Genomic DNA, 24,534 nt, shown 5'->3' with positions numbered 1-24,534 from the left:
GCACTAGCTTTTTACCTGATGAAGGAGCAGCGCTCCAAAGGCTATGCTTCCAAATAAACCTGTTGGCCTACAACCTGGTGTGGTGTGATTCTTAACTTAGTCCACCGCCAGTCCAACACCGGCTCCTCCACATCAAAACCGGGGAATGACAGACATGCGCTCAGTTGCCGGGGAATAGCAGGCGTGCAACAATATGCAGAGAAAGAGCAGGCATGCAGCAAGTTACTGAGGAATAACAGACGGCCACTGGGGGAGAGCAGACATAAGGAACATTTTACATTTTAAACACTATTAGGCACCTACCTCCAGGTTTGCTCCCATGTTAAATGTTATGCTATTGTTCTTTGCCTTGAATGTGGTATAAATCTGTTCCCGGGAGATGACCTGGATGGTGATATTAGAGTTTAATTCCAGATTTATTGACTGATACGGTGGTGCATGCACGTGATGATTGTAATCCCGCCACATCCACTGTTTCTCAGTCTGTCCTTCTTTATTGAAGTACAATCCATTTAATGGGCTCAGGTTGATCCTATAGGAAAAGATCACAACAGTCCTGAGAGCTATATCTCTGTCATTGACTCAAACCAGAAGCTTTTGTATTTCCCCTCCTGCTTTGTCATGGTCGCTGCTGGTTTTGCGTACTCACCTGTGCGGGAGACCCTGTTGCGGGCACCCCTTTCCACCTCGGCATAGCCAACACTTGCACAGCCGAAAGTAGCCCTGGGAAAGGGATCTGCTCTTCCAGGAAGAACTTCAATCGATGGACATGTGAATTGGGGAATCGGACACAGAGCTAAGTGTATCTGAAACGTAGTGGTTATTGTAATTAAATGAAATTGAATTGTGAATGTGTATGTGTATATATTGGTATGTGTGTATCTTTGTGTCTCTATGTGTATGTGTGTGTCTATTTGTATGTGTGTGTGTCTCGAAGTGTAATTGTATGTCTATGCATCTGTCTGACTGTTTGCCTGTGTGTGACTATCTGTGTGTGTGCACGCCTGTCTGTGTGTGTCTGTATGTGTGTGTAGGCAAAAGTGAGGACTGCAGATGCTGGAAACCAGGATTTAGATTAGAGTGGTGCTGGAAAAGCACAGCAGGTCAGGCAGTATCCGAGGAGCAGGAAAATCGATGTTTCGGGCAAAAGCCCTTCATCAGGAATCTTCGTATGTGTATGTGTGTCTGTCTATGTGCGTATGCGTCTGTCTGTGTTTGTGTTTATGTATATATGTGTGTCTGTGTGCCTGTCTATGTGTGTCTATATGTGTGTTTATGTATATGTGTGTGTGTCTGTCTGTCTGTATGTGCGTGAATACATATATATGTGTGCCTGTCTCTGTGTGTGTGTCTGTGTCTGTCTCTGTGTGTGTGTGTGTGTGTGTGTGCCTGTCTGTGTGTGTGTGTGTGTGCCTGTCTGTGTGTGTGTGTGTGTCTGTCTCTCTGTGTGTGTGTGTCTGTGTCTGTCTCTGTGTGTGTGTGTGCCTGTCTGTGTGTGTGTGTGTGTGTGTGTCTGTCTCTGTGTATGTGTGTGTCTGTCTGTGTGTGTGTGTGTGTCTGTCTGTCTCTGTGTATGTGTGTGTCTGTCTCTGTGTGTGTGTGTGTGTCTGTCTGTCTCTGTGTATGTGTGTGTCTGTCTCTGTGTATGTGTATGTATACACCTGCTCTGGATGTCTGAAATCCCTTTATATTGAACTGCTTTTGACATTTACTCAATGGTATACATTACTGACTCGTGCCTGGAGTCCTATACACAGTAACGAAGGAGTAACGTGCATCCTTATAGCCCTATTCATGACTTCAGAAAACCATGAAGCATTTCAAAGGCAATCAGGTATTTTTGAAAAACACTCAGAGTTCAAATGTAGGAATAGCACAGTTAATTTGTGCCCAGTACAAGCAAAAATGATGGTAGTGACTAGATTACCAGGCACTGGACTAACAGGCCCTGAACCCTTGTTTTGCAGGTGCAGCAGGTAATTGAGAAGGCAAATGGAATAATGTCCTTCATTGCGAGACGGATGGAGTTTAAAAACAGGGAGGTCATGCTACTACTGTACAGGGTGCTGGTGAGCCCATACCTGGTGTACTGTGTGCAGTTTTGGTCTCCTTACTTGAGAAAGGGTGTACCAGTACTGGAGGGGGTGCAGAGGAGGTTCACCAGGTTGTTTCCCGGGTTGAGGGGGTTGGCTTATCAGGAGAGACTGAGTAGACTGGGATTATATTGATTGGAATTCAGAAGAATGGGAGGTGGGGTAGTCTTAGTGGAAGAAAATAGGATCGTGAAGGGAATAGATAAGATAAACACAGGCAGGTTGTTTCCACTGGTGGGTGAAACTAGGACTAGGGGTATAGCCTCAAAGTAAGGGGGGCTTTTGCCTGAAACATCAACTCTGCTGCTCCTCGGATGCTGCCTGTCCTGCTGTGCTTTTCCACCACCACAATCTCAACTCTAATCTCCAGCATCTGCAGTCCTGACTTTTGCCTTCAAAATAAGGGGACTTTGGGACTGAGATTTAGGACTGAGTTAGGGAGGAACCTCTTCACCCAAAGGGTTGTGAATCTGTAGAATTCCCTGCCCAGTGAAGCAGTTGAGGCTACCTTGCTGAATGTAAAGGCAAAGATAGATTTTGAACAGTAAAGGATTTAGGGATTATGGTGAGTAAGAGGGTAAGTGGACAAAGGCATAGGTGGGTACTGCAGATGCTGCAAATTAGAGTCAAGATTAGAGTGGTGCTGGAAAAGCACAGAGATCAAGCAGCATCCAAGGAGCAGGAAAATCGACATTTCGGGCAAAAGCCCTTCATCAGAAAGGGTAAGTGGAGCTGAGTCCACGAAAAGATCAGCCATGATCTTGTTGGATGGTAGAGCAGGCTTGATGAGCCAGATGGCCTACTCCTGTTCCTATGTCTTATGTTCTTATGATATATAGGCACTGGACTGACAGGCCCTCAATGTTACGCAGGCTCATGGTGTATTGGCCATCAGTGTTAGCTGCCTTTGTCTATATGTTGGAGAGCTGGCCATTGTACAGCTGGCACCTCAAAGAGAAATGTCACCAGCAATGACTCCACAAAAAATCCAACAGCCCAATCCAGGTTCCAGGCTCTGATAGCAGGGTCCTCTCTGGGGCCGAGACCCTCCCCCCCCAACCCCGGTGACTCGCTGGTTAAAATCGATGGGTCAGCCACATCATTCCAAAACAAGCTCTCTCCTCTGCGCTCTGCCAAGGTAAGTGGTGTCCAGGAGGGCACAGAAATCGCTTCAAGGGCGACCTCAAAGCATCCTGGAGATAATTCCCATTGACATGTGGGAATGACTGGCCCAGGATGACCCAAAGTGGAGGAGGAACAACTGTGAAGGTGCCAACCATCTTCAGCATGTCCAACAGGGCCAGGTAGAGGCCAAAGGAAACAGTGGAGGAAGCCAGTGGAATCCTGAGCATATGCAAACACCACCAGGCCATTACCGAGTATGGCTTGCAGACTCAGTATTGGAGCGTTCAGTCACATCAAGATCCACAACTTGCGGACAGGAAGAAGCTAATTCGCAATCACAAACAGATGACCTTTGAAAAAAAATGAACAGAAGGGAGTGTGGTTGAAGAGGAGATGGTTGAAGATTCAGAAAGGAAATTTGAGGGGCTCTTGTGGGAAATAAATTTGTGTCAGACCACAAAATGTGAGGGTAGAAGTAGGCCATTTAGCCTATCATGTCTATTCCATCATACAATGAGATTATGGCAGATGTGAAAATCCTCAGTTTCACTTTCATGCCTTTTCACCATATCCCTTCATTCTCTTAATGATTAACAAATCCATCTTAGTTTTCAATGCACTGAATAGCCCAGCATTAACCTTGCAGTAAAGACTTCCACAGACTGAGAGAAAAGATTCTTCCTCATCTCTGTCTTAAATGGGCAAACCTTTCTCTGGCCCTAGCCTCGCCCGTAAAAATAAGGAACCTCTCTGCATCTACCTTGTCAAGCCCCTAGCAATCTGATATGTTTCTCATTCTCCTAAACCCCAAAGAGTACAGGCCCAACCTACTCAATCTCTCTCCTCATAAGAAAATCCCTCCATAACTGGAATCAAAATAGTGAACCTTCTCAGAACTGCCTCCAATGACAGGATAACCTTCCTAAGGTAAGAGAACCAGAATTGTATACAGTATTCCAGCTGTGGTCTAACTAGTGCCTTGTACAGTTTTACCAAGACCACCATATTTTATACTCCATTCGCTTCGATATAATGGCCAACCCTTCCCTGTGACCCACTGACCATGAATGCTAGCTTTTTTCTGATTCACTGCAGCTTTCTGTAGTCTTTCTCCCCTTAAATAATATTCTGCTCTTCTATTCTCCAAAGTACATAACCTTACATTTGACCACATTCAATTTTGCCTGTGAGAGATCCAAGATGGCGGCGATCCAGTAGGTCTACCCTGCTCGGCTCTCTCCAGAAACCCAGACAATGTGGTGCATTCACCCTCCCTTTTTACCCATTATGGTGTAAATCGCTGGTTTTGGGGCCCTAGAGCTGTTATTTATTAGTTTCAGTGCTCGTTTCAAAGACACAAAAATGACTAAGGGAAAAGGACAACGAGGATCACAGGAAGCAGGGCACTCCCCTGCAGTACCAGACACGCCCGCTACCTGGCCCTGTTGGACTTACCTATGGAGAAGAGCCTGGTCTTGGAGTTCGTGAAACTCTGAGAGAAGATCGATTCAGTGATGGAGGTGACCCGGACCAGGCTGGAATCGATCTCGGCCATGCTGCAGAAGCAAGACCAGGAGATCCAGCGTCTCGGGCAGCGCGTCGTGGAAGTGGAGCAGCAGGCCACGGCTTCCAAAACCGCGGCGGAATCTTCGGAGGGCCGGGTGTGCAGGCCCTGGAATGACAGGTACAGGCCTTGGAAGAGCAGGTCAACGACCTCAAAAATCGCACGTCTGCCTGGTTGGGCTGCCGGAGCGGGAGGAAGAAGGCCGGCTCTCAGCTTCTTGGAGCAATGGCTCCCGCAGTTTTTGAAGTTGGAAGTTGCAAGTTGAAGCAGGCCGGATGCGGGTCGAGCAGGCTCATTGGACCAGCACCTCTGGTCCTTGTGCAACTCCAGCATTACAGGGGTAAGCAAATGGTGCCAGAAGCCTCTAGAGCACTGGGGAAGGATCCACAGGCTCTGATATACAACGGATCACAAATTATGTTCTTTCAATGCTTTTCTGCGGCTGTGATCCGTAAGAGGAAGGCCTTTGATGAGGTAAAATAGAGGCTGAGGGACTTGAATATTCATTACTCTACAAGATATCCGGCAATATTACGTTTCAGCCATGGAGGGTCCGTGTTTAATTTTGACTCATCGGAAAAGTCAAAGGACTTCCTGGATAGCTTAAAATCGACTGGCTGGCTCGAATAATATGGACAATCGTGTTCACTTTGTCTTTTCTGTAGCTCGCCTAGTTTACCTGGGTTTTTTTTTAATATGTAGGGGTCTTCCTTTTTTTCTCTCCCTCTCTCCTCTCCCTTCTTTCTCCCCTCCCGTTATCCTTTTGTAACATACTTTGACAGACCGTCTGTAACTAAGTTGCAGCAAATTACAGTCCTCCAGGCTGCTCTGAATGCTACGCTCATCCAGACAGCAAAGAGGGAAATTTCCTTTGTGAAACAGAGGTTATTCAAGTATGGTGATAAACCAGGTAGATATTTGGTGTACTTGGCCAGAAAGAAGAGTGCCCCGCAATCTGTCACATCCAATAGACACTGAGCTGGTCTTATCACCAGTGATCCCAAAAAGATTAATACAGCGTTCAGGAAGTTCTACTCTGAGTTGTACTGGTCGGAGGGATGTGAGGACAGATTGGCGAAGATGGAGTCCTTTTTTTAAGGCCTTGGGCCTCCCAGGTGTAACTTCAGAGCAGGCACCTCTTTTGAATGACAATCCAAGAGATACGGGAGGCAGTGAGGCAGCTCCAGAGTGGTAAGGCGCCTGGCCCAGATGGATTTCGGAGTGAGATTTATAAGGAGTTCATAGACATGCTGGCTGGGCCAATGTTGGATGTGCTTCCCATCCCCTCTTAGAGAAATAAATATTTCTCTTATTCTCAAGAGGAGAGCCCCAGAGGATTGCACTTCGTATAGGCCCATAACATTATTAAATGTGGACTTTCAGATTTTGTCGTAATGCTGGTGTTGAGTTTGGAGAAGGTCTTGCCCATATTGTAAAGGAGGATCAAACAGGCTTTATTAAGGGTCACAGATCCTCCAATAATATTAGGAGAGTGCTACATATGGTCCAGGTATGGCAGCAAGAGCCGATTCTGAGCTTGGTCGTCTCCCTGGATGCAGAGAAAACGTTTGACTGGGTGGAGTGGCCGTATCTCTTTTATGTCCTGGGATGGTTTGGTCTTGGAGGGGTTTTTGCCAGGTGGGTGGTAGTGTTATATAGTGATCGTCAAGCAGCGGTTCTCACTAATGATATAAAGTCTGACAATCCTAGTATTGGCAGAGGCAGCCGACAAGGGTGCCCCCTCTCACCGCTGCCATTTACATTGGGGATTGAGCTTCTCTTTCAAACCAACCTGACGATATCTGTGCCCTGTTTAATTAGATTACTTACAGTGTGGAAACAGGCCCTTCTGCCCAACAAGTCCACCCTGACCCGCCAAAACACAACCCACCCAGACCCATTACCCTACAACCTAACACTACAGGCAATTTAGTACGGCCAATTCACCTGACCTGCACATCTTTGGACTGTGGGAGGAAACCAGAGCACCCGGAGGAAACCCACGCAGACACGGGGAGAATGTGCAAACTCCGAACAGACAATTGCCCGCGGCTGGAATTGAACCCGGGTCTCTGGCGCTGTGAGGCAGCAGTGCTAACCACTGTGCCACCCACAAGTCATTAATTTATTTGGATCTTTCTCGGGGTTATAAAATCAGTTTTATGAAATCGGAGGCCATGCCTCTCGGGGGATCATATTAGAGTACCCGATCTGGGGGGTGGAATCCGATTCCCTTTCAGGTGGTCACAGGGAGGTTTCTTGTATTTAGGCATTTTTATCACCCCGGCCTTCGATCAATTATATAAAGCTAACTTTGTGCAGTTGCCCGAGAAGATAAGACAGGACCTTAGGTGCTGAGAGGATCTTCCGATATCCTGGTTGGGTAGAATAGCTCTGGTTGAAATGAATGTTCTTCCTCGTTTATTATATCCCATGAGAACGCTCCCTTTGATGTGGCAAGAGCTATGGAGGCTCTTATTAAGCTCGCCAGATTGCAGCTTCCGCAGGGGATGGGGGTTGTGGATTTTCCAGACTTTAAGGAATACCAACTAAGCTCCCTACTATCCTACATGGCTGATTGGGCTTGCCAGGACCCCTGGTTAATTTGGCTGGACATCGAGGCTTCCCAGGCAAATTGTCCCCTCATTTATCTGTTGTTCATGGACAAGATGAGGACTGTTATGGACCATTGCAGAAATCCCATTGTCCTTAACACGAAGAGTGATGTTACAAGGTGAGGGCAATTTACAAAAAAACTTCCCCTTTCATTCCGATAGTGGGAATGGCAGGATTCCAGCCAGGATTGATGGATTCCGGCTTTAAGCTCTGGGTATGTAGAGGAGTCTCCTGTTCGGGAGACTTATTTGATGGGGAGGTCATGATGTCTTTTGAGCAGCTGAGACAGAAACATGAGCTATCTCGGAGGGACTGCTTTCCTTACTTTCAGATTAGGGACTTTATGCAGAAAAAGACTACATTAATGGTTAGTCCCTATAAGTTGGAAGTGGAGAGGCGAGTACTTCGATCCACGGGTACCCTCTTGGTCAACACCCTCTATCATTTATTATGAGGTAGTGTCTCGCGGGACATCGAGTGGTTTTGTGGAATCTGGGCTCAGGAATTGGGGGTGGAGATCTCACCAGAGGAGCGAGAGGATATTTGGGAGAACGTAAGGAAGATTTTAATTTGCAATAGGACGCAGTTGAAGGTATTCCACAGGGATTATTTGGCGCCAGAGCAGCTTGCGAAATTTAAGACAGGAGCGTCCCCAATGTGCCCCAAATGTAAAAAAGATGTTGGCACTCTTACACACTGCTTGTGGTCATGCCACAAACTTCGTGGGTATTGGGGCGCTATTGTGAGTGTTTTGGAAGGGGTCTTGGGAACCAAGGTCAAAGTAGATCTGGTGTCCCTCCTCTTGGGTTTGCTGAATCTCCCCTCTGTGGATGCACATGGGAAGAAATTGTTGAGTATTCTTTCATTTTGTACAAGGAAGAACATCCTGATGAACTGGGTGCCAGAGAATTACCCGGGACTCTCGGGGTGGCATAGGTTAGTTATGGAGCACATCCCCCTGGACCTCCTTACGAGTATGATGCACCAGAACACGCAAGTCTTTTATAGGGCATGGTGACCCTGTTTGAACTATGTCGACATGGACTTGTCATCTATATTGGTCAGGGCCTTTGTGTAGCCGTGAGGGCTGTTTCTGGCAGCCTGGAGGCCTCTGGGAGGAAAACCTCTGAACAAATACGGGTATGTCAACTGATGCTCCCAGTGATGGGGAACTTTGCTGGCATTGCGCTGAGTGTGGTAACTTAAAGTAATTTAATGCCTTGGTTCAACTCGGTTTAATTTAGTTTCTTTTTGTTTCGATTTAGTTATTTATTAAATTGTAGTTTGTGTTGTTTTTTTCCCTAGATTGTTTGTGGGGTAGGGTAATAGTTTGCTTACGGATTTGTTGTTATATTGCAAGATTGTTCTATTATTTTGTAGTAATTTTATATTTTTGTAAAATGTTCAAAATCTTGTTCTCAATAAAAATATTTATATTAACAAAATTGTCTGCCAAGATTTGGCCCACTCACTTAACCCATCGACATCCCTCTGCAGACTATTTGAGTCACCCACCTTGCGTTCCCACCTATGTTGTGACATTCACAAACATGACTATGGAACATTCACTTTCCTCATCCAATTCATTAATACATACTGTAAATAACTGAGGTCCCAGCACTCATCCCTGTGGCACTCTATTAGTTGCTATCCTGAAAATGCCTCTTTTAGCCAAGTCTCTGTCCAATGCTTTCAGCTCTTAACTTAATAAGTAGCCTTATGTCTGGAACTTATCAAATGTCTTTGGTAATTCAACTATATAACATCTCCAAGTTCACTTTTGTCTATCTTGTATGTTATCTCCTTAACGAACTGTAATAAATTTATCAGGTATGATTTCCCCTTCACAATTCTGCATTCTTTTTGTATTTCTAAATTGTATTTCTAAATGTTACATTATAACCTTCTTCGCTGTCCACTAAACCTCCAATTTTGGTATTATCTGCAAACTTACTAGCTGTACCTCCTATGTTCACATCCAAATCATTTGTATAAATGATGAAAAGCAGTGGACCCAAACAGGGTGAGAATGGGCAAACTCCACACAGACATTCGCCCAGGGGTGGGAGTTGAACCCTGGTCCTGGGAGGCAGCAGTGCTAACCACTGAGCCACCATGCCATTCCCAATGCCAGGTGTTAAGCTACCTGGCCTTTAATTACCTGATGTTTGCCTCCCTCCCTTTGGATTAAGAGTGGTACATTGGCTGGTTGCCATTCAGAGCTGCTGGGATAGAACAGGGAATGATATTGATTTGACTCATCAACAGAGAACAATCAAGGATCTGATTGGTTAAATAGCTTCCTTCCGCACTATTCTGGATCATATTTTGTTTTGAATTCCTTAATTCCACTTTGCCTTTCTTGTCTTTTTTTTTGACATCTCTCCTACTTTTGTCATGATGGCCATGTATTTAGTGTATGCTGATTTCTTTTAACCACTGTTCTCCTTATGACTTTAGTCTTTCAAAATGTCTTATTAGTGTGTTCCTATTTTCTGGTGGAATATCTCTCCTTCTGAAAACTAGTTTAAATGTTTCAACTTGCTGTTGTACACAATGGTCTGTCAGTACCATCACCCATTGCTCTCTCCCAACCCCAAGTTGTAGCTACAGCCCAGAATTAAAGCGAAATATTGCAGATTCTGGAAAACCGCAATTAAGTGATGGAGAAACTCAGCAAGTCTGGCAGTAGCTGCAGAGAGAGAAAAATAGACAATGTTTCAAATCCCATATGAGCCACATCAGAAGAACCTTTTGTCGTCAAAATCAGCTTTTCCTCAGTCTATGACTCTGGCATTTAACAACAGGAATTAATTACACAGCAGCTTTAACGTAATAAAACATTCCAAGATAACTTCACAGGAATGATACGAAACAAAATGAGGAGATATTAGAGCAGCTGATCAAAATTTGGTCGAACTGATAGGTTCTCAGGAAGCGTTGAAACAGGACACAACAAAAGACAGAGGAGGGAAGGAACCTAAGGAAGAGTGCTCCCAAAACTTTGAGTCTAGGCTATTGAAGGGACAGTCCCCATGGTATAGTGATTAAAATCAGAGATACAAGCTAGTTGGATGCATGGGCAAGAACTGGCAGATGTTAAATTACACAGCAAAACATGAAGTTATCTACAGTGGTAGGGGCAGTTTTTTTTAAAGGAACAGAACATTCTTGAAGAGACAGGGACATGTTTTTGAATGCATCTGGGGGTTTTCACATGAATCACAAAAGCATACAGGAAAAGTAAGCAATCGGGAAGACAGTTGATACACTCGGCACTGTTAAAAGGGGATCAGACTGTAAGACAAAGGAAGTCATACTAATTATACAGGACAATCGATTCGAACATTGATTGGGGCGGCACGGTGGCTCAGTGGTTAGCACTGCTGCCTCACACCGCCAGAGACCTGGGTTCAATTCCCACCTCAGGTGACTGACTGTGTGGAGTTTGCACATTCTCCCCGTGTCTGTGTGGGTTTCCTCCCACAATCCAAAAATGTGCAGGTTAGGTGAATTGGCCATGCTAAATTGCCCATAGTGTTAGGTGCAAGGGTAAACATAGGGGAATAGGTCTGGGTGGGTGCGCTTCGGAGGGTCGGTGTGGACTTGTTGGGCCAAAGGGCCTGTTTCCACACTGTAAGTAATCTAATAAAACATATCTGAACGACTGCTGCCTTTAACTGCACAGAGAAAATAGGTGCTAAAGTAGGCCATTTTGCCTACTAAAGTAAGGACATACTTGTCTCTGAAATAGTGCAGCAACGATTCACTGGTCTGCCTCATGAGATGAAGGGGCTGTAAGATTGGGTCGACTATACCTCTCTTGCCTGCCCTTAGAATAATGAGAGGTGACGTAATTGTAACATATAAAATTCTTGAGGGATTTAGCAGGACGAGGTCCTGAGGAAACTTCAGCACTGGCTGGGGAATCTAGTCCATAGACTTTCAGTCTCAGAGTAAGGAAGGGACATTAACTTTGTACGTTCATGAATTTTTTGGTAGTTACAACTTTGACTTTGAGGCAGTAGCTGAACCAAATCCATACTGAGTTGAGACATGCAAAAATCTGTCAACCAGAATTTTCACACACATGTACAGCCACAGGGAAGGAAAGAAATCCTCCAGGCCCGTGAGTAGCAGAGGTGTGATCCATCTGGGCCATTATGAAATCCCGCTGTCCGGTTTTCACACCCCACCAATCCGGTGTTGGTTCACTCACCAAATCAGTCCATTTGGAAGATAACACGTTCCATAACCATTTGATCGGAAGACTCCCAGGATTTTGGCGTTCCAGTCCAAGTCTTGGAAAATGAGGTATTCTAATTGACCAGGGTGGAAAGTCAAGATTACTATGGCGATGTTACCCGAGGGATAGCTGGGTGGAAGTTAAGGAAAATCACAGGACATGGAGAGAAAATGATTTCAAGCTAGCCTGAATTGTGAAAGTGCCATAAATTTCCAATGAATCTTCAATCTCCTCAGGAAGGGTTTATACCCAAAACATCAATTCTCTTGCTCCTCAGATGCTGCCTAACCTGCTGTACTTTTCCAGCACCACACTCTCAACTCAGAGAGAAGATACTCTTAGTCCCCTCTTCTTGATTCTTCTGTTGCCTCCAAAGTGCTGACTGTCTACAATACCATCCAATACTACAGTGGTTGAAATAGCATCCAGCAAAATATTGGGAAGACCAACCTCACTATTTGTAGGGCCCAGCACCAAGTCCATTCCCTGGCTCCCCATTCCCACTCTCTTCCAAGCAATGTCTGATGATAAACCAGACTGTTATCGAGTCACAGTTATTCAGCATGGAAGCAGACCTGTCAGACCAAGCAATCCACAAAGACCATGCTGCCAAACCAAACCAATCCCACCTGCCTGCGCTTGGCCCACATCCCTCCAAACCTTTCCTATTTGTGAACTCATCCAAATGCATTGTAACTGTACCCACATCCACCACTTCCTCTGGCAGTTCATTCCACGCATGAACCACTCTCCATGTAAAAAAGTTGCCCCTCATGTCCTTTTTAAATCTTTTTCCTTTCATCTTAAAAGTATGACCCCTAGTTTTGACCTCCCCACCTTAGGGAAAAAAACCTTTGCTATTCACCTTATCCATGCCCCGCATGATTTGATAAACCTCGATCAGGTCACCTCTCAACCTCCTAGACTCCAGGGAGAAAAAGTCCCAGCCTATCCAGCCTTTCCTGATAACTCAAACCCTCCATTCCCAGCAACTTCCTGGTAAATATTTCCTGAATCTTCTCCAGCTTAATATTATCCTTCTTGTCAAGGGTGACCAGAACTGGACAAAGTATTCCAAAAGAGGCAGTGTTCACAACTGAACTGTGACCTCTGACCCAAAGGTGGGCATACAACTAAGCATCCAGCACTTAGACTGCATCGAACATGCCCAGAAGATATAGGAGCAGAATTAGTCTCTTCACGTCTCCTCTGCCCTCTGGAATATCTCCCAAATCTGTCCGGGCCTCAGTTCACCTGCTGATGAAACCCTCACTCTCCACTCTGTTACATTTACGACACTCTGGATTATTCCTACGTACCCTTCTGAATCACTCACCATAAACCCGGTGTCATCCGAAACTCTGCAGTCTGTGTCCTTATTGACATCAAGGGTTTACCCATCATCCCATGCTTGCTGACCGACACTGGCAACTCTTTCATCATCTTTTTAAATTTCTACCTTGACTCGGTTCCCTCTGTCGTTGCAATCCCCTCTAGTCCTCCAACCTTCCATGATTACCTGCACACCTCTCTGCGTTCAGCCTCTTAGTCATTCCCGGTTTAACCACAGGCTTCCAGTCCTTTAGTTCCCGACTCCTGAACTCTGGAATTCCCACCATCTGGCTCTCTGCTTGCTACCTCTCTTTCCTGATTTAAGACACTTCTTAAAACCCACCTCTTTATTCAAACTCTTAGTCATCTGTTGTGATATATTTTCTGGTTCGATGTGAAATCTTTGTTTGATGTCTCTTCTATGAAGTGCCTTCGGTCATTTCACTGTGTTGAAGGTGCTATGCAAATGCAAGCTTTTGTTTCAGATGTGAGAAAGAACTTTCTCTGGAAATTTCCAGGTGGCATCCCCCAGTAGATACTTCCAAGTTCACAAAACTAAAGGACATTCAAAGACACCTTGCCTTTCAGCACTTTATAAAAATTATTATCCCAGGAGTAGAGTTCCTGATCCTCCACCATCGCCTTGGAGCCGCCTCCACAAGGCTTTGGGAAAACAAAAACTGCTTTTATTTTCTAAAAAGTTGTGGTTGCTGGGGTTTTGTTTGAGCACCATTCAAGGGACTATTAGAGAGAAAGATGTCAGCGACAGGAAAACTGGCCACTGGGATGTGTAAACGAGAGCTCATAGATCACCCACAGAAGCATGCCTTCTTGCTGAGTGACTTCTCGTTTCATACATGTGTAATGTCTGATATCCAACTCCTGCTCCAATGAAACAGTCCAGGAAAGGGAGGTCTTACACTTATATAGCCGCCTTCCCAAGTGGGAAACACATGGCAACCAATTTCAGTTATGCGATGTGGCCTGAGTGTTTTACGGCGGCCACTTCAAAGGACATTTATGAGTTACATATGTTGCTATGGGTCTAGAGTCACATGTAGGCCAGACCATATAAGGAAGGCTGATTTCCTCCTACAGTGAACCAGGTGGGATTTTGTTTTAAATGAGAATTGAAAATGGTCTCAAAGTCACTGTTGAACCATTACATCTTTGGAATACTGCATTCAATTCTGCTTTCCCTCCTAAAGGGAAGACTTGAAAAGGTTCAGGAAAGATTTACTAGGATGTTGCCAGGGTTGGAGAATTTGAGCTACAGGGAGAGGCTGAATAGGCTGGGGCTGTTTTAACTGGAGTGAAGGAGGCTGAGGGGGTGACCTTATAGAGGTCTATAAAATCATGAGGGACATGGATAGGATAAATAAACAAGGTCTTTTCTCTGGGGTGGGGGAGTCCATAACTAGAGGGTTTAGGGTGAGAGTGAAAAGATTTAAAAGGGACCTGAGGGATAACTTTTTCACACAGAGGGTGGTGCACGTATGGAATGAGTAGAGGCTGGGTACAATTACAGCATTTAAAAGGCATCTGAATAGGTATATGAATAGGAAGGGGTTTAGAGGGATATGGATCAAATGCTGGCAAATGGGACGAGATTAATTTAGGATACCTAGGTCGGGCTTGGGTGAATTGGACTGAATGGTCTGATTCCGGCCTGAACAGCTGTATGACTCTATTTTAACTTATTGGCTCAATTCAAATGTCACCATCAGCTGTGGTGGGATTTGATCCCATGTTCTTCGGATTAACTAAACCAACACCACCACCAGACTGTCCATAGAAAGGTCACGTAAACAGTTCCAAGATAATAAACAGATCATCTGGAATCGTGGTGTTGGTTGAGGGTTAAATATTGACCAGGGCACTGGTGGGAACCTCCCTGGTTTATTTTCAAGACAGCACATTGGATCTCTTACATGCTCCTCAGAGGAGGGCTGGTATCTCAATTAGAATTGCACCCAGCCCCCAAGCCACCATCACCACAGCAGTAATCCTTAATGCTGCACTCAAGGGTTAGCCCAGCTTTCCTGGAGCTAGGATTGAACCTTTGACCTTCTGATTGAGAAGCAAGCATGCTAACCCGCTGAACTATACAGAACTGGTACTGCTGCGATGTTGGCCTGCACATTGCACAGCGACGTTTATACAGCCCTTCTTTTAGCTTATTAACAACAGAGATAACAATTGTCAGATACAAAACATTGCCGGTTCCATCTGGGAACCTAGTGATAAACTTTTTACCATCCAGGTAATATTTCTCCACAAATCCAAGCAATTCCTGCAGGAAGAAGAAATACAAAAGGCATCCTGTTACGATTTGTTTGCCACCTTGGAATTATACAAAAAGATGAGTGAGGAGAAAGTGAAGAACCGAAAACCTGACGATAAAAAACAGAAATCAGCTTCAGGGTCCAATAAGTAGAAATAATGCAGGACCCACATTTCCCTAATGGTGTTATAATCCTATAATAACTGGGTCCTGTCTGCAAAAGAAAACAGGATCGGCCCTTCCCTCCTTCCCTGTTTAATCCAGATCCATTAAACCACTACTATCTAAGTGGGCAGAAAGACAAGCAGAATAATAATCTGCCAGGAATCAACACTCTCACTTAGCAACCTCAATTATCTAGGCGAAAGTGAGGACTGCAGATGCTGGAGATCAGAGTCTAGATCAGAGTGGTGCTGGAAAAGCACAGCAGATCAGGCAGCATCCGAGGAGCAGGAAAATCGACGTTTCAGGCAAAAGCCCTTCATCAGAGCTTTATCAGATTCCTGATGAAGGACTTTTGTCCGAAACGTCGATTTTCCTGCTCCTCGGATGCTGCCTGACCTGCTGTGCTTTTCCAGCACCACTCTAATCTAACCTCAATTATCTGGCATTTGATTATCCGAATATTGGATTAGCCGGCAAGATCACATGGTTCTGATGCTCGGCTAAACTATATTATCCAGAATTCAATTAACCGAACAAAATACTCCCCGCCTGTGTCGTTTGGATAATCGAGGTTCTCCTGTATATTCTGACACACCTTATAAGGCTGCGTTTAGCCATTTCACAGGAGACTGGAAGAGATTTCAAAGGGAGATTGGAGTAAAGTCAGGACGTATAGACGGCATTCTATAAAATCCTTTGAACTGTAGTTTCCTGTCTTCCCTCTTTGACAATCAAGAAACTACCTAAGCCAATGATTTGGCCTCCACTGCTCTTTCCCACAGACGAGAGAGAGAGAGAGAGAGAGAGAGAGGAAGAATTCTCCTCACCTCTGTCTCCAATGAGAGGCCTTTTACTTTTGAACTGAGTCCCCTGGTTTTAGTCTAGCTCACAAGAGGAAGCATCATCTCAGCACCAGCCTCCCGAGGGTCTTCCACATTTCCATCAGTTTCCTTTATCTGCAGTCCCTGTTTGGGCACCTTGTCCAGCCAGCAGCCTGGAGTTGCCCATGGGGGGGGGGGGGGGGCGTGGCAGCTCAGTTATAATGAGGCTCAGTATTCGGTGTGTCTCAACCCCACTCATTAAGGCACAAGGCATGTTTCCTGCATCGCCCATGTGTCTGAATTCAGGCACGGAGAATCGTTAGCCCTTTTTGTGACTGAGTCCTGGGCTGGGGCAGGAAGGGTGGGTGAGGGAGCTTAAGAGTCTGAACCTACATCACTTTACCAGGTAACTGAGCTCTTACTAAACCAGACGACCGGGAGCTAGGAGTTGGGAACGCCCACGGTTTAAAGGCCGAACGACATGGACAGAGGTGCCCACTTCACCTTTGGTTCGTTGTACAACTGTGCCCTGGGAACGTACAGCGAGAGGTCTTCTGGCTTAATAGTTATGGTGCTACGTCTTAACGTCCAACCCTGTCTCTTGCAGTATTCCGATGAGAGCCGGTATGAGATGGTCTTCAGACGACCTGAAATAATCATGAGAAAAAAGGAATAGGGCTATAGACAGTTGCCTGGGAGGAAAATTGAACTTTTTTTTTAAAAAAGCACAATATGCTGAATTTTATTTTGAGGATACGGAAGTAACAGCCACAGCTGGAGGTCCCATTTTGGAAACTCTATACCTGACCCAGCCCTAGGCATTCTCACAGGGGAGATGAGGGGACGGTTTGTACTTTAACCTTCTGTGGTTCTGGAGGCAGTTGAATGTATAAAACTGCAGCACCTTCAGTCTGATCCGATTTTCCCAAGGACAGAGTGGGAGGCACAAATATCTGCACTGTCAAGCTAGGAGGACAGCAGCTACACTTACTACCTTGGAGACATAGGGTATCCTTTTGTAAAGGTTAAGGAAATGGTGTTATGAAGGTATAAGGGATACTGTACCTTTAAGAGAGCTAAAAGCCAGCAGAACTACCTGATACAGCACCAAGTGTTCTGAACAAGATTTAATGTAACCTTTTGATCCAGCAGCTAATGTAGTTGGTTGCCTGGAGATGACAAAACAAATTTGAATTCGGCCGATCAGTTTAAACTATACCCTAAAATACCAATCTCCAATCAAGTTTGAATTTAGCATATTGACAATATTTTTTAAAAACAATGAAACAATTCGATGCTTTGCAGGTTAGGACAGAGGAAAATTGAACAGTTGGGAGGAGAACTGCCAAGCCACCAGTATGTGCAGAGTGCCCGGAGAATAGCTCTCTTAAAGGTACCTTTATCGATCAGTGACCTGTGAAACAGAAACCCTAAGAAGAAGAAAAGCAGACAGAGGAAGATATAAAGAGAAGATTTGATAGCTGGCTGGTTTTGAAAATGTGAATTTTTGGTAGATCTTAATTGGGGGCTATACTGGATTAGTATTGTAGAAGGGGAAGGTAAAAGATAAGTTAAAGAAATAAGTTGTAAATAGTTGTTAGTTAATTATTCTCTGGTATACTTTAAGAAATAGAGTGTTAATCTTTACTTTAAATAGTGATCTTTGGGATAGTTCTTAGCCTCTCACTATGCATGTTGACATAAGCCTGAAGGTTATCATTATGTAGCGCTGCATGCCTGATTACACACACTGTCATCATCCACTCTTTCACTACTGCCCTACAGGAACTGGAGAGAAGGGAGGAGCTCAAAAGGTTTCTATTGGATGTAATTTCCACTGATTGAACTCTGGCCAATGACCATGTTTCACAGATTACCACACAGGATAAATCTTTTCTGCGTCGCTGGTTTAAATTAAGCAGGGGGGTTTACCCTGTGCCATAACAGTTAACAACTATTTACAACCCCTTCCTCTAACTTATCTTTTACCTTCCTCTTCTACAATACTAGTCTGATAAAACCCCCGATTAAGATTTACCAAAAATATATGTTTTAGAACCAGCTAGATGTCGAATCTTCTCTTTATATCTTCCTCTGTCTTCTTTCCGTCTTCTTAGGGATTTCTGTTTCACAGGTCACTGATCGATAAAGGTACCTTTAAGAGAGCTATCTTCCGGGCAGTCTGCAGGTGTTGGTGGCTTGGCGGTTCTCCTCCAACTGTTCAATTTTCCCCGGTCTTATACCCTAATGCATCGAATTGTTTCTTTTTTTTTAATATTGTCAATATACGAAATTCAAACTTGATATTTTGGGGTATAATTTCAACTGATTGTCCGAATTTGAATTTGTTCTGTCATCTCCAGGCAACCAACTACACTAGCTGCTGGATTAAAAGGTTACATTAAATCTTGTTCAGAACAGTTGGTGCTGTATTAGGTAGTTCTGCTGGCTTTTAGCTCTCTTATAGTACCCTTTGCACCTTCATAACAATGGTCCCAGGGATTATTAAACATAGATATGAATGTGCATTAAAAACATGGATAAATTCATTGGATCTGTCAAGGGATCTGTCAAAGCTATGAAAGTAATGAGGCTTCCTGCCTAGAAACAAATTGGAAAACAAACTATCGGCACTGTTGAAATAAACTCTGTGCTTGCTATTTCACTGTGCATGTTGACATAAGCCTGAAGGTTATCATTATGTAGCGCTGCATGCCTGATTGTACACTCTGTCATCATCCACTCTTTCACTACTGCTCTACAGGAACTGGAGAGAAGGGAGGAGCTCAAAAGGTTTCTATTGGATGTAATTTCCACTGATTGAACTCTGGCCAATGACCATGTTTTACAGGAAGGATCCTAGTTTGCCTGCGTTTATTTTGTGTGTTCATATTGTTCTGGACCAGACCAAACCCCCCTAAAACCAAGGGGATAGCCTAGACCCAAACTTTTATCTTATTTAAAGGCAAGTATAAGGTGCTGTGTTCCAGATGTGAATCGATTGGTCAAATTACTAGACTTTAAGAAAAACACACTTTATTCTTACGCCATGGTTCAGACACAAACAGGAAAAGAAGAGCTGGCATAACCTTAATTCTGTTGAAAATACTTAAAATAAAACATTAGTTAATCACTAGTCATCAGCTGTTCCAATTTAATTGTATCCCACAAAGGCAGAATTCCCTTGGCAAAGGCAAATTCAGTGAAACGGATTTTCTCGCATGTAGGAGACAGAAACACCAAAGGAAACAATCTAGCAGTATTGACAGAACTCAAGCTTTTTCTCTGCAGGAGAGAGAAAGCTGCATCTAACAGCTTCCACTCCAAATTCCCCAACTAAAATCAAAACTAAAACCCGGGTCTGCGGGAACCCGACCACCAACTCATGTTTCATTTGTCTAATTTAAAGAAAACACAATACTCAGGAAGCTCAAAGTTGCGTCTGGAGCAGACATTCAGACACCACTGTGGCAACACCTCTCCGCGTGAGAAACAGCACCAAACAAATCTCTCTTAAAGGCCCAGTGCCATTACAATACTTACATGAATCTGTGAGACTGAGTTGCCCCCAGTAGTGAAAGGATGTCTTCAGTGTACGAACACGCTGTTATTTTCCTTTTCTACTTACTGTTCCAATGCACAATCCGGCCAGTCTCCCACTTTTTGTCTACTAACTTCATTCAAATTCCCATTCAGTCATCGCCCCATGGTGACCTACATTGGCTCTCAATCCAGCTTCGCCTCAATTCTGTAACTGTCATCCATGTTTTCAAAGCCTTCTTAGACTTTCCTCCCGGAAGCTCCCTATCTTTGCAGTCTCAGGCCACGTGGGCTGAGGAGGGCAATGAGTGGGTGAGAGAGAGGTGACCGGGGCATCGCAGGAAGACCGGAAATGGGGAAGTGGAAGGGAGCAGAGGATAGCAGGGATTAGGGAGCAAGAAGGGAACAAGGAGCAGGCACACATTGGCAACATTAACAGTGAGAGAATCCCTGGCAGTCAGAGTGGGAACCAGGTCCCCGTTCTGTGCCAGGAGCTGGTGCTCCAACGTCACTGGTTACAACTACTGAGTGTCAACGTCTATGTCAGAAAATTCAACTGAAGACATTTTGTATAACTTACTTAAAGTTTGAATGGTTGCCCATCAACCTTCATACAGACCCACCATCACTAGACTGATCTGATTCCACCAGCTCAAAGATCCTTCACTCTACTGTAATGGGGATTGTCACTCCCTAAGAGGGATTGGTGGAGTGGCCTTAAACACCTTCACAAGTCCATGAAGATTGGTGAAACTGGGATCACATTGGGATAACAGGTTGGTACCTCTGTCCTAGTGATTCACAGTGCTCTATTCACCTGCTCAGGTGCCTGTACAATGATTCTCCCTCTCCATTCACAGAAGCAGATTTCTGGATCATTGAGGAAGACTGGCCACAGCACCAGGTATTCGGGTTCAATTCCACCCTAGGGCAACTGTTTGTGTTGTACGTTCTGCTGTTTCTGTGTGGGTTCCCACCGTGTGCTCTGGTTTCCACCCACAGTCCAAAGATGTGCAGATTGGCCATGGGAGATTGTCCATGGTACACAGGGATGTGCAGGCTAGGTGGTTAGCCATGGGAAATGCAGGGTTACAGGGATTGGATGGGGGCTGGGTCTGGGTAGAATGCTCTTTGGAGGGTCGGTGTGGATGCAGTGGGCCGAATGGCCTGCTTCCACACTGTAGGGACTCTGTAAGATCCTTTGAGTGGAAGCCTGAGATGCTCAAGGAAATTCTAATGAGATCTCAGCTGAGTGTCAAATCAGATCCAAGCAGCCAGTGAGATAGAAATCAAACTTTTGATCCTTTATCAACCTGGTTCGATGTGTTGCGAAACGATTCTATGGTCATTACATCCTGAGGTGGGACTCGAACCTGGACCTTCTGACCCAGACGGAGGGACACCACCCCTTTTCCACAAGACCCTTACGGCAGTATTCTTTGTGAAGAACCTACTCAAACTTACAACTCCTTCCACACACCAGTGCAGCCTCTGTATCCACCTGGTCAATATTTTGAATCAATCTGTTCAGTGACGATGCACCTCTGTAGCAGGTGGGACTTGAATCCAGGCTGCCAGGCTCAGAGGTGGGAACACTACCCTTGTGCCACAACAACCCCAGTCAATCGCTTAATTAACAATGTGATATTATCCCTATAAAGGGATGGACAGGATACTTTCTGGATGGTACAAGGTTAAATACAATGGACATCCATGGAGAATTAAGGTCTGACCATACAGGAGAGATGTTTGTGGATACAGTATGTACAAAGAGTGGTAGACGTTTGGAACTCTGTCCCACAACCATCAGTGGATTCTGGGTCAGTTGTTAATGTTAGATCTGAGTTAGAATTTTTTTTGTTAAGCAAAGGTATTAAGGGAGTTAGGCCAAAGGCAGGTATATGGAATTAGGCCACAGATCAGCCTAATGGCAGAACGGCTTGAGGGGCTGAATGGCCTACCCCTATTCCTATGTTCCTAAACCCTCCAATCACATGATTAACCACTATCTACATTAATTTCTAGGGGGGCCAATGGTCCCCTTTATTGCAAAAGGATTTGAGTTCAGAGGTAAGGGTGTTTTACTACAGTTATACAGGATCTTGGTGAGACTGTGCCTGGAGTACTGAGAGTAGTTTTGGTCTCCCTATCTAAGAGAGGACATCCTTGGCGTAGAGGGAGGTGTGGCACCAGGTTGAAGAGAGGAGATCTGAATGAAACGTATAAAATTCAAACAGTGGGACTCGACAGACTAGATGCAGGAGGATCTGGTTAAGGACTCTAGAGCCAGGATAGACCGTTTAGGATTGACATGAGGGAAAATGTCTTCACTTAAACGGGAGTGAACCTGTGGAATTCTCTACCACAGAAAGCTGTGGAACGCAAGTCACTGAATATATTCTAAAATATATATAGCTTCCAAATAACCCTGTTGGACTATAACCTGGTGTTGTGTGATTTTTAACTTTGTCCACCCCAACACCGGCAGCTCCACATCATAAAAAGAGAAAGATACATTTTTAGATTTGAAATGCTTCCGAGGGGTACGGCAGGAAGCAGGGGCATGGCGTTGAATTAGACGGTCACCTACTATCATAAGGAATGGTGGAACAGTCTCAACACGCCAAATAGGACTTCTGCTCCTGGTTTCTATTCTCCTGTGATTAGTGTTTGTAACTTCGGAAGGCTAAAGAAGGACTATCGTTTGGAACTTGAATTTTATTTCTTATTTATTACTGAGAAGAACTGTAATGGTGAACTTCCAACTTACTTCTTTACTTTCCTATTTTCTTAACTACGACTGTACCTTCGTACCTTGTACCTAAGAGGGCGATGAGAATAGTGACTTTGTGTACTCCTGTATCCCTGTACTTCAGTACATGTGGCAATAAAATCTAAACCATGTAGGTGGCACGGTGGCTCAGTGGTTAGCACTGCTGCCTCACAGCACCAAGGACCCGGGTTCAATTCCTGTCTCGGGCAACTGTCTGTGTGGAGTTTGCACATTCCCCCCCGTGTCTGCGTGGGTTTCCTCCGGGTGCTCTGGTTTCCTCCCACAGTCCAAAGATGTGCAGGTCAGGTGAATTGGCCATGCTCAATTGCCCATAGTGCTAGGTACATTAGTCAGGGGCAAATGTAGGGGGATGGGTTGCTCTTCGGCGGGTCGGTGTGGACTTGTTGGGCTGAAGGGCCTGTTTCCACACTGTAGGGAATCTAATCTAAAAATCTAACTACAGGGGCAGCAAAGGAGATGATTGGAAACTAGTCACTGACTCTGTCAAATTGTGGTTTTAGTCGTTATGATGTTTGATCTCACTCTGTCACGCAACAAGATTGTGTCCGATGCTCAGCGTCAATTCCACTTTTTCAAACAGTCACCACATATTCTTAATCCTCCCAGGATCCGAGGATCCCAGGATCACTCTCTGTTTTCAATGTACTCAATGACTAGGTCCCTTGAGATGGAAGTTTCTTTGAGTGAAGACATTTTTCCTCATCTCAGTTTCAAAGGACAGAAAAAGAGCTGGGGGTTTTTTGCCATGTTATGATGATCTGGAGCTCCCTGAAAGACTAATGGAAGCAACTTCAATCGGAACTTTGAGCTAAGAATTAGAATTCAAAAGAAAGCAGGTGCACATACGAATTCTTGAGGGGCTTGACCAGGTAGACGTTTCTGTGACTGGAAAACACAACTCTCAATGATCAGTTCTTCTGCCAATTATGTGAAATCCACGTACTCTTGCTAATAATCCCATCTGCCCGTGGGAACTGGTTCTCATGAGCAAAACTTTTCAGGACCTGGACCATTGCTACTAAATCTTTCCCTGGCTCCAAGGCTAGTTTATTCACGCTCCTCCAGTCTCTCCAGGCAAATGAGGTTCCCTCACCCATGATCCCATTTTGGTAAATCTCCCCCACCCTCTCCAGAACCCTGGCATCTCCCTGGAAGTACAGCATACTGTACTCCGATAGGGGCCCAACGCCAAAGTTTGAAAAAGGTTCGGCTGAGTTTCCTTCCTTCTGAGCTATTGAACAAGGGATTCAAGAAGGGAAGGTTGTGTTCGACAAACTTACTGCAGTACTTTGAGGATCTAACAAGCGCGGTGGATGGAGGGGATCAGGTGGAAACTGTATACTTGGATTTCCAGAATGTGTCTGATAAGGTGCCATTTAAAAGACTCATCCATAAGATAAGAAAGCATGGAATTGTGGGGAATGCACTAGCATGGATAGAGGACTGGTTCACCAACAGAAAGCAGAGAGTTGAGATAAATGGGTGTTTCTCTGGTTGGAAGATCAGTGGTGGGCCCACTACTGTTCACGATATATATATATAAATGATTTGGAAGAGGAGACTGAGTGTACCATATCCAAGTTTGCTGATGAGACTAAATTGAGTGGAAAGGCAAACTGTGCAGAGGATATGGAGGGTCTGCAAAGAGATTTAGATTAGCGAAGTGAGTGGGCAATCGTCTGGCAGATAGACAATGTTGGTAAATAGGAGGTCATCCACTTTGGAAGTAAAAATAGTAGGTCACAGTATGATTTAAATGGTGAAAGATTGCAGCATGTTGTTGTGCAGAGGGACTTAGGAGTGCTCATACTTGAATCGCTAAATGTTGATTTGCAGATATAGCAGGTATATAACAGAATACTGGCTTTCCTCGCTGGAGGGATTGAATTGAAGAGCAGGGATGATCTACTGCAATTGTACAAGGTGTTGGTGAGGCCACACCTGGAGTATTGTG

General features: G+C 44.7%; 1 protein-coding gene across 4 annotated transcripts in view; it reads right to left on the bottom strand.

Moving 5' to 3' along the window:
* Positions 1-24,534, bottom strand: part of LOC140486039 (uncharacterized) — a 115,281-nt gene that overhangs the window by 7,003 nt on the left and 83,744 nt on the right. For all 4 annotated transcript variants that reach the window (XM_072584621.1, XM_072584620.1, XM_072584619.1 and 1 more), the window contains exons 10-13: positions 16,751-16,893; positions 15,187-15,269; positions 11,618-11,773; positions 304-532 (exon numbers count right to left, since the gene is read on the bottom strand). In XM_072584621.1, coding sequence (XP_072440722.1) covers positions 304-532; positions 11,618-11,773; positions 15,187-15,269; positions 16,751-16,893 — 611 coding nt within the window. The remainder of the gene's footprint in view (positions 1-303; positions 533-11,617; positions 11,774-15,186; positions 15,270-16,750; positions 16,894-24,534) is intronic.

The sequence above is a fragment of the Chiloscyllium punctatum genome, chromosome 15 (assembly GCF_047496795.1).
Source record: "Chiloscyllium punctatum isolate Juve2018m chromosome 15, sChiPun1.3, whole genome shotgun sequence".
Taxonomy (NCBI): domain Eukaryota; kingdom Metazoa; phylum Chordata; class Chondrichthyes; order Orectolobiformes; family Hemiscylliidae; genus Chiloscyllium; species Chiloscyllium punctatum.
This window is presented reverse-complemented; position numbering and strand designations above follow the sequence as displayed.